This window comes from Pelodiscus sinensis, chromosome 10, assembly GCF_052426305.1.
Source record: "Pelodiscus sinensis isolate ZL-2025 chromosome 10, ASM5242630v1, whole genome shotgun sequence".
NCBI lineage: Eukaryota > Metazoa > Chordata > Testudines > Trionychidae > Pelodiscus > Pelodiscus sinensis.
The window spans coordinates 46,575,147-46,586,123 of record NC_143061.1 but is presented as its reverse complement, the minus strand read 5'-3'; the positions used below and the strand labels follow the sequence as shown (position 1 = coordinate 46,586,123).

General features: G+C 44.3%; 1 protein-coding gene across 1 annotated transcript; it reads left to right on the top strand.

Annotated features, from left to right (window-relative positions):
* The first annotated feature begins 2,932 nt into the window (after window positions 1–2,932).
* Window positions 2,933–10,313, top strand: LOC106731386 (G protein-coupled receptor 35-like). Its single transcript, XM_014569077.4, is given in 3 exon segments — window positions 2,933–3,391; window positions 8,231–9,175; window positions 9,177–10,313. Coding segments are annotated over 2 exon segments (981 nt in total). The 5' UTR covers window positions 2,933–3,391; window positions 8,231–8,266; the 3' UTR covers window positions 9,249–10,313.
* Window positions 10,314–10,977: the final 664 nt, after the last annotated feature.

Here is a 10,977-nt window from a genome sequence, read left to right as displayed (position 1 = left end):
ATAGGAAGTCACAGTGCTGACCCAAAACTCTTATGCTAAGTCTACACTGCAGCCTTCTTCCGCAAAAACTTATGCAAATGAAGCATATGGCTACGCTTCATTTGCATAATTATCAGCCATTTTTGCGCAAGAGGCTTTTGCGCAAGAGCCATTCTTCCTCATTTTTTCAGGTCTGTGGGGATAAGGGTGGCAGTAATAAGATTTCAGTTACATAGGCTGGATGAATAGAGCCACATAAATAAATGCATGCCATAAAAATAAATGTGAGCACATTCTGAAAGCTTGATACAGGGGATAAAAATCTTTCAATTCATTTACACTCCTAAAGTATTTGGGCCCAAGTCAATGCCCATGGATGTCAAAGAGAATAGTTTCATTGATTGGGCCCTTGAATTTTTTAGGGCCACTCTTTAGCAAAGCTTCATTGATTTTATTGGTGAATACAAACTAAGGCTCTGACTGTTAAAGCTGTAGGTATGCAAATGTGCATGCAAAATATGGGACATATGCTTCAGTAATTTGTGAATGCAATTCCAAAACTTGAGTCATTATGATTCATTAGATGGTTCTGCCCGATCATAGATGCCAGATCTGTGGGTTCTTCAGGGCTGGCATATGCAAAGGGAAAAATTAGCAGGTGCTCAGCTCCCATTGGAAGCCAAGCTCTCCCTTCAGTTTCCTCCCCCCTCCCCCATCACTTCTTACCTGAGACAAACAATTGAAGACACTCTGGGTATGTCTACACTAGCCCCCTAGTTCGAACTAGGGTGGCTAATGTAGGCATTCGAACTTGCAAATGAAGCCCAGGATTTAAATATCCCAGGCTTCATTTGCGTGTTCCCGGGCAGGTGCCATTTTTAAATCCCCTTAGTTCGAACTGACTGCCCACGGCTACATGCAGCAGTCAGAAATTAATCCAAACTAAGTCCTTAGTTTGGATTAACTGTTACTCTTCCTGCAATGAGGAGTAACGGTAGTTCAAATTAGGAGCTTTAATTCGAACTACCTAGCCCGTGCTGCGTGTAGCCGCGGGCAGGGGGTTCGAACTACTGGGCATTTAAAAATTGTGGCACTTGGGAACATGCAAATAAAGCCTGGGATATTTTAATCTCAGGCTTCATTTGCAAGTTCGAATGACTACGTTAGCCACCCTAGTTCGAACTAGAGTGGCAGTGTAGACATACCCTCAATGACCTGGTTGGAAGGCTGAGTCATGAAGAGGACACTGTGGGGCTACAGACCAGAGAGAGAGACAGAATGGAGGCATACACCATGGGGATGGACAACAATCTGATGAGCTAACCCTCAGATCAGCCAGGAGGAGACACTGGACTAGCGGTGAGTTTTGTACCCCCACTCATACTGACAGCAGAAAAACAGAACCTTGCTTCCCTCATGTGCAACCTCATTCTTCTGCCCTTGCTCCTGGGTTTCTGAAATGCCTATCTGTAGTAAGATGAGGACCTGAGACCTAAACCCATGTATCACAGGCCTGGTATGAGGCTAAGGTCTAGGCTAGTGATTCCCAACTGCCAAGCCGCAGCGGCTCTGGGGTCTGGAGCTGGGATACACCGCTCTCGTTGTGGATGTTGAGAGAGGTTTGTTTTGCTCTGCTTCTCAGCCAACCAGCACTTGACAGGAGCAGGGTCTCCTCCCAAACACAGAAGAGCACTTCCCTACACAGCGGGAGGTGTCTGTGAGGAGACACCGCCCCTGCCCAGTGCTGGTTGGCTGAGAGGTGGGGCAAGACATGCCTCTCCCAACAGCTGCAGTGGGAGGGGAGGCTCTGGGTGGTGTACCACAGACCCAGACCCCAGAGCCACCACGACGTGGGCAGCAGTGCAGGGCTAGATGAGGGGGGCAGGGCAGGCACTGGGGGCTCCGGAGATGGGACTAGTATTGGGGGCTCTGGAGGTTGAGTGAATATTGGCAGGGGACTATGGGAGCAGGGCTGGCACTAGGGGCCTCTGGGGATGGGGTTAATATTGGGAGCTGGGGTTTGGGTACAGTGGGAATCTGGAAACAGGAGGCTGGTACTGGGGGGGTCTGGGAGTGGGGGGCTCTAAGGGGAAGGGGGCTGGTACTAGTGGATTGGGTGCAGGGGACTCTGGGTCAGTGGCTGGCACCGGGGGGTAGTGGAGGGGTGGGGCACTATAGGGGTTAGGGTTGGCACTAGGGATTCTAGAATTTTGGCAGTCCGCCAAAAAAAAGATTGGAAACCACTGGTCTAGGCCATAAAGGTCTCAGCCACAAAGGTTTGCTAATATTACGAAAAGTTAAGCTGTGAGCAAGAGGCAAGCCCTGCTCGCAGAAGATGGCAAAAACAGGGTCAGAACCCAGGTTCAGGACAGGCTCTAAACTGGTAGTATGATAGATAATGATCAAACCCTCATGTTCAAGATAATGGGTGGTATCTAAGCAACATCAGAGGATGGTAACCCAATATATCAGGAGTGATATTTAACTTGTTTTTACCTTTGCATAGAAATGTATTACAATAGAATTGTCTTTGTCCGACCTAAGAGGCAGTGGCAAATCCCATGCTACTGATTGAGTCTAGTCCATTGTAACGAGCTTACAAGTGTTAGCCAACTGTAGACATCTGAGCCAGAGAAGCTAGGCTCATGCTTCATTTACAGTAAACCTGACCAGGTGCCATCAATCCTTATCTGCCTTTGTGGTCTTTGCAGGCTCTCTCAGAGGCTGCTCTGTTGCTCACTTGCACAAAGCCAGCACAACACACAGGAGAAGCACACATCATTGGACAGAGCAAGGGACTTGTCAGGACACTGCGACAGTGGCTTCTGACAACCACATTGAGCTGCTTGCTGCACTGAGGTGTTTGGAATGAGGGCTGGCACTGGGGGGGTTGGGTGCAGGGGACTCTGGGTCAGTGGCTGGCGCTGGGGGGTAGTAGAGAGCTTGTTCTCTGGCTAAATCAAAGATTTTGTTCTCCACTGCTATCAGTGTACGACTTGCTGCTGCTACTGCAAAAACAATTTGAAAGCATTTTAGTTTTCCTTTCACAAGTCATTAAACTTCCCTTTGAGTTTAATGTGGTTTGTCAGTTGCCTCAGTGGGCTGAACTGATCTAATGGAAGCAATAGGAGGCACGAGAGTGTCTAAAAATGGAAGTTTCATTATGAAATGTACCAGACAGATTGTCTGAAAGAACAGGAAGAAAATTGGCCATTGTGCACTGTGAATATTTACTTCAGAGGAGCGGATGAAAGAATGATTGAACATGTGCCCTGAACAATAAGCAGCATCAAGTGGAACAAAATTTGAGGCTATTAAATGTTCTCCATGGCATTCAGATAAACGAATCTATACTGAACCAAAGCTTTTATTGCGGATTAAACTATTTGTACAGGGAACTACGAAGAGGCAGGTAACTTTTAAATCTTTCATCATCATTCTAATGCAGTTCACATTAGTGGATGTAGATTTGAGCCACAATGAGTTTCTCATTAAGCAAGCTACTCATTTTTATTTTTATGGTTAAATCATCAGTTAACCTTAAATTCTAAAATTCTTCTTTCATATACCTTTGATGACATTTTTTCAAATACTACTCTTTCTGGTGGTCTTGTCTCATTCTACTTTTACTCAAATTTTTGCTACATTGTGTGTGCTTGTTTTCCCCCTGCATTGAATCACTGCTCTAGGGTTTTAATCATAATTATATTATACTTTGCACTTTTACAGCTTCTTCTGAATTGGGATTTTAAAGCATTTTAAAATAATTAGTTAATATAGTCTTGGAACACCTGGTGATGTAAGGGTGACTACCCCTATTTTGTAGTTGGAGAAATGGAGGTAGAGATTGTTAGTTCACTGCAGATCAGGACCCTCTTTTTGTTCTGTATCTAGTGCTGAACACGACGGAGCTGGGGATTCTCAGTACTACCCCTAATGAAAATAATGCACGATAATAATACAGACTTTCCTGTTACAAACTAACTTGGCTACCCCTCTGAAATAATATTACAAGCTGAGATTTTGAACAGAGGAATAGGGAGTTAAACACACAACTGATTTCAATGGAAGACATCTGATTTCCTTTGACTCTTTTGAAAATCCCACTCTAAAATATTAAAATGCTAATTTTAGGAATATCATCAATGGTTAAGATTTAGGATTGTAAATGTTAACAAATGTATGTACTATCACCTTTATGCAATGCTTGGCCCACTGTGGTTCTAAAGACAACAGGAGTCTCTGGACCGACTTCAGTGGGTGTTGGGCCACAAAGAATTGTTTTGCTCTAACTTATATGGTCAGGTGGCTTAATTATTCATGCTTAACAGCTGTTAACTTTAATGTACTATGTATAGACCAATATGTGGAAGGCAGATATTTTTCTTTCTTTAAATTACTGTAAATACTTTCTAATGGACCACAAACTGAGCCTGATTTCTGATCTTCAGGGGGTAGCCGAGTTAGTCTGTTACAGAAAAAAACAGCAAGCAAATGGTCTGGTAGCACTTTATAGACTAACAAAACATGTAGATGGTATCATGAGCTTTCGTGGGCACAGCCCATTTCTTCAGATAATCGGAGTTATGATTAGGGGATAAAGAAACTCAAAATAAATAGGAGAAGGGAAGGGGAGAGGGAAGAAAGATGTTCTGTCATCCACCCCTCTACCTCTATGCATAAAGTATCAGAAGAAAGGGTGCTAAACCTGAGTAAATAAAGATCAAAGTCAGTGGATGGATAAGACAGGAAGGATACCATTCAGAAAGTAGTTAGTACCTTCATTGATAAAGGTTCCACCATTCCAAATCTTGATTAAGTCCGTAATTAATTTATTAGAATTTGCATGTGAATTGTAATTCCAAGCTTTCCCTGTGGATTTGATTTGAACTGGCCTGTGACAAGACCGCCACCTTCAGATCTGTGAGATTATGGTTAGGTAAACAGAAATGTTCTGCCACTGGCTTCTGTGTATTTTCTTTACATATACCCGATTTGTGTCCATTGATTCCTTCACGTAGAGAACGTCCAGTTTGACCAATATATATAGTAGAGGGGCACTGTTGGCATTTGATGGCGTAGAACAAATTACTAGATGAGCAGTCAAATGACCCTTTGATTTTGTGGCTAGTGTTGTTTGTTCCAGTGATGAATTCGTCAATGTAGATATGTGGGCAGTGTTGGCATCTTTTTCTGGTTGCAGGGCCAGATTCCGGAGGCTTATGATGTGGTTGTGTGGCATGGTTATCAGAAAGAATACGTTTCAGGTTAGGGGTTTGTCTGTAAGCAAGAATAGGTTTTTCTCTCAAGCCCTCTGAGAGTGAGGGATCATTTTCCAGGATGGGTTGTAGATTGTGTATGATGCATTGGAGGGGTCTGAGTTGTGGATTGTAAGTAACAAGAGGAGTTCTGTTATTTTCTCTTTTGGGAAGTCTTGAAGTAGTTCATGTCTGGGTACTTTTTTGGCTCTGTCAATTTGGTTTTTTTACTTCCCCAGGTGGGTAGCTCAGATTTATGAAGGCTCTGTAAAGATCCTGTAGGTGATTGTCTCTGTCTGTGGGGTCGGAGCAAATCCAGTTGTATCATAGGGCTTGGCTGTATACAATAGATTGGGAAATGTGTCTGGGATGGGAGCTGGAAGGATGTGGGTAAGTGTAGCGGTCTGTGGGTTTACGATATAGGGTGGTTGAAAGTTGTCCATTATTTAACTGTACTGTAGTGTCCAGGAAGTTGATTTCCCTTGTGGATTGGTCCAGGCTGAGGTTGATAGTAAGGTGGAAGTTGTTGAAACCCCGGTGGAATTCTTCAAGAGTCTCTTTACCATGTGTCCATATGATGAAGATGTCATCGATGTAGCATAAGTAAAGAAGGGTGTTAGGGGGCAAGAGCTGAGGAAACATTGTTCAAGGTCAGCCATAAAAATGTTGGCACATTGTGGTGCCATGCGTGTGCCCATGGCTGTGCCACTGATTTGGAGATAGAAATTGTTTCTGAATTGGAAGTAGTTGTGGGTGAGGACAAAATTGCAGAGCTCTGTAATCAGGTGTGCAGTGTGGTTATCGGGGATTGTGTTCCTGATGGCCTGTAATCCATCTTTGTGTGGAATGTTGGTGTAGAGGGCTTCTATATTCATAGTAGCCAGAATGGTATTTTCAGGGAGATTATTGATGTTTTCGAGTTTCCTCAGGAAGTCAGTGGCATTGCAGAAGTAGCTAGGAGTGTTGGTGGCATAGGGTCTGAGGAAGGAGTCAATATAGACAGATAATCCTGAGGTGAGTGTGCCAATGATGGAGACAATAGGTCGTTTGGGATTACCAGGTTTGTGTATTTTGGGTAGTAGATAGATGGTTCCTGGTCGTGGATTAGGAGAGGTGGTGTTGTAGATTTGGTCCTGAGTAGCATCAGGGAGTTTCATGAGCAGTTTTTTCATGGGTTTTTTTTTGTATTCCTTAGTAGGGTCACAGGGGAGAGGCCTGTAGAATCTGGTATTGGTGAGTTGTCTGTTCACCTCCTGTTCATAATCTGTCCTGTTCATGATGACTACAGCACCTCCTTTGTCTGCTTCTTGGATTATGATATTAAGATTGGTTTTAAGGCTGTGAATAGCATTGTGTTCTGTGTGACTGAGGTTGTATGTTATATGTTGTTGTTTGCTAATAATGTCAGCTCGAGCGCGTTTGCGGAAGCAGTAGATGTAGAAGTCCAGATTTTCGTTATGTCCATTGGTGGGGGTCCACATAGAAACTGACAGCTTTTAAAGCTAATATTTTTAAAGACCACAATTTGTGCTGGTATCACAAATACTGAAGCAATGCAGTTGGCTTGACTGCAATCTCAATTACTAATTCTCTCTGGATCATCTCTATGATCTGCCCTCTGTGCTACCCCTTTGTTGGTCTGAAACACCCACACAGATTATGCAATGTGCTGGTTGAGCCAGAGAACATCACTTCCCTCTCCTAGGACCAGAACACATTTCCCCTTTCCAATTTTGTGCATGCTAAAGTTGTCCAATTAAAAGCTGTATGATGCAGGAAATATTAAAGCTCAGACCTTCAAAGATATTAAGGCACTGCTCCTCTCATCATTGCAACACATAACCCTTAGGCAACTACTGCCTCATGGAATCCTCAGCCCCAAGCTAGATGCCCAGGCTGTCTAGACAATGTCTGGGTGGCACAGGTAGACACCTAAAAAGGGATCCTTAGAAGTCAATTAGGAAGCTGAGCAGCAAGCTGCCTAAAAGCCAGCCAGGAGTGAAATGCTGAGGAAAGGAGCAGGAAGAGAAGCAAGTACCTGAAAAGCCAGAGGTAGGCACCTCTCCCCACTTAGGAGTTAGGCACCTAAGCAAGGTCAGCCTTTTCAGTAAGCAATGCCCTAGCAGCTGAAATTGTCTCCCTAATTCTCTGCCTCCTGATAATGCTTATTACCTCTCTCATACTCAACTTGCCTTTCCCTGTGGCCCCAGCTATTTTGTGTGACTGCTGTGCTGTCCCCCGTTCTCTCCCTCCCACCTACTGGTAGCCTGCAGGGTCTTCTTCCTGCAGGGTCTGACAGGTCTCAGGTCTCAGGCATGCTGAGAGAACATCTAAAGGAGTGGTCCTTGTTGACAGCACATTCCGTGCCTAGTTTGAAAATCCTTTGCCTACGCCTTCAGTTTGTTATCTATGCAGTGGTGTCAGGGCTCAGACAAGTTTATTGCAGAAATTTAGGTGCCTAAATAATGTACATATCTACAGGATTAGATAGTAGTTGAACAGTAGTTTGAAAATATTGGTGGCACATAAATGCTAGGCTAAGCACCTAAATACCAGTGAGGATCTGGGCCTGCAGTATGGAAAGAGAAAAGTGGGTGGGTCATTCACAAACCTGCTCTGTAGGGATAGGATATGGGCTGAATGAATGTCACGAAGAGATGGGGTCTGAAGAAGTATATTGATGAAGATAGGAAAAAAGGGAGGCTGTGTGGACCTATTGAAAGCTCTCAAAGAGAGTTGCGTGAGAAGGGTGTATATCTACGCCACGTGGAGTTGAGTATCAAACTTTGGAAGTTCAGATACTCCTTGGATAAATGTCTTATATTTTTGGTCCTTGAGAAATGAAAAATCCTTTAGAATATGCTTTTGCATGAAACAGTAGAAGATGGAATCTCTGCACTGTAGCGCCTGGGGATGGGAACATCAGAGGATATGGATATTAGAAGAATAAATAAGTTGTAAATTAATCACCAGTGTGTTTGGTTTTTCCATAGCTCTTAATTCTTCCATTGCAGTAACTACTCATCAGGATGAACTGCAGCAGCAACATCACAGAGCAAAAACATCTTAACCTTTTCCAAATGATTGTTTACATCCCAGTTATCTTTTTTGGAGTCCTATTTAATGTCATTGCCTTCTGGGTCTTCTGCTGCAAACTGAAAAAATGGACGGAAACCAGAGTGTACATGATCAACTTGGTCATTGCAGACTGTTCTCTGCTCTTCACCTTGCCTTTCATTATGTATTTTCACAGGACTAGACAGGACATCAATAAACTGTGCTATGTCATACAGACTATATATTTTACAAACATGCCTGTAAGCATCTATATCATTACCCTCATAGCAGTTGATCGATTCATTGCAATAAAGTACCCCCTGAAAGCAAAGAGTTTCAGATCCCCATTAAAGGCAGCTCTTAGCTGTGGATTTCTTTGGATAACAATAATCACTTATGCATATCTCAACCCACGATTTAACGAAAAAACAGGAAACATTTGCTTTCAGAAAAATTCTGATGATCCTCTAGTAGCTACATTGTTGTCAAGTATTTGGTGTTTTTTTATACCACTAGTAATACTAAGCTTTTGTTCTATTCAAGTCATCTGGTGTCTGAAGATGAAGATGAAAATGAGCTCACATGAGGAAACATCAGTCCAGAAAGCTCTCTGGATTGTCTCTATGAATCTGTGTGTATTTATCATCTGCTTTTTACCTTTTAATGTCGGACTCCTTGTTAGATATATAGTTGATGCAGCTGGGGCTGCCTGCTCTGTACGCAAAAATGCAACCATTTTTATTCGTGTGACTGCATGTATAGCAAATTCTAACTGCTGTTTGGATACACTTTGTTATTACTTTGTAGCCAAGGAATTTCAGGAAGCTTCTTCTCTGTTGCCTCCTTTTAAATCTCTGCAGTCTAGATCAAATCAAAGCCAAGAGTCACAACTACAAATGCGTAAGTGAATACAAAATAACGCATGATACAAAGGTGGATCCACAGCTGGCATAAATTGATATATTTCCATTGGTGTGCCACAAAGTCTGTAATTATCCTGAGTAATAGTCACAAAAACTTCCTCAACCTGAACCTGATTCTGATCTCTCTTATAATCACCTTATGCCACTCAGATTCAAGTGATTTCAGCAAGGTTACTTCTTATTTACACCAATGTAACTGAAATTCCAATCAGTGGCTCTCTTTGAAGCTCTGCATGTGTGTATTTTTACTGTCATGTTTTCCCGTACATATAAAATATTAACTAGCCAACTATACAGGAAATTTTCTTGCATTTGTACAAGGTTTGGTTAGCCTCTTGTACTTCTGTGTACATGTTTGTAATTAGACTGATGCACTATCAGAATGTGAATACTGAGATGTGTATCTTTCACATTATATTGGGTTTGCTTAATTTATAATATGCCGTTTTTCTGCTGCTGTCATCCAAATAGCATTTGAAGACTAAAGCTGCCATAAGACTTTGGCTTATCTGAGTTAGCTGACTTTATCACCAACACTAGTCAAATACAGGTGATATGAGTAATATTCAGTTTCTATGGAAGAAGTTTAAATGAGGGAGATGTGAAAAGTGTTGTGTTGTGTGATATGGAAAATGATATTAATATAGTAGTAATATAGATAAAATGTGGAAAAAATGTGATCTCAATGAATGAATTTCATTCCTGGTTTGGAGAGTTTTAACCTGTAGTGATAAAGCACAAGGAATTTTGCATCTTTCTCTCCCCTCATGGGCTCCTTTTCCCACCTTCCAATCTTCCCTTCTGACACTCATTTTTCAGCACCAGCGGTGGGACAGCCAGCAGTGGCTCCAAAACTTCCGCATGTGGAAGGCCACATTTTTGGAGCTGTGTCCCTGGCTTACCCCTGCCCTCCGGAGACACTACACCCACCTGTGACCTGCCATCCCCCCGTAGAAACAGGACACGATTTCCCCCTGGAAGTTCGCAACCCCAGACAGCTACCAGTTGGTGGGCAACCAGTTCAGCGTGGGGAAGTCTACCGTCGGGGCCCTCCTCATGGAGATAAGGCACTCTGAGGCTGAAGGCCCTGCGGGGGAAGGGGGTAATCCTGGAAAAGGGGGAATCCTTGGAAAAGTGGGGTGCAGGGAGGGTGTGGGGGGGAGGAAGGGGGAGGGAGAAGGGGGGCTCGGAGTGGCTTGGAGGCCAACTGGATGTGCCACCTCAGGTGCGGGGACCTCGTTGGACTTGGGGTTGGGTGGGTCCTGGGACCACAAGGGGGTGCACGTGAGGTGGGGTTGGAGTGGGGTCAAGGGTGGCATGGGGGCCAGGGGCAGGGGGCAGGTGCACATGATGGCACACATGCTATCGCACCGCTGCATGAGCTGACCCCATGTGTGGTTCCACCACTCTGCATCCTCCCGGATCTTCTGCACCAGGGTCTGCTGCATGTTGCACAGGACGCTGACATGCTGTCACATGAGGTCTTCCTGGACCCCAGGCTTTTGGGTCCCCCAGGCTCTGGTGGCTGGCTTGGGTGGTGTGGCTCGCCCCTCAGTCCCGAATGGTCCAACAGTGGAGAACACAAAGAGGGAGAGGTGGTCATTCATCCCGGCAGACACTGTCCCTGAGGCTGTGGCCACCTCTGTGAGCAGCGACCAACTGTCCTCGGGGCAGAGGAGGGGGAAGTCCTGGGAGCAAGGCCTGTGTGGGCTGCACAGCAGGCCCTGCTGCACAGGGGCCCCTATGTGCCCAGGGGACCA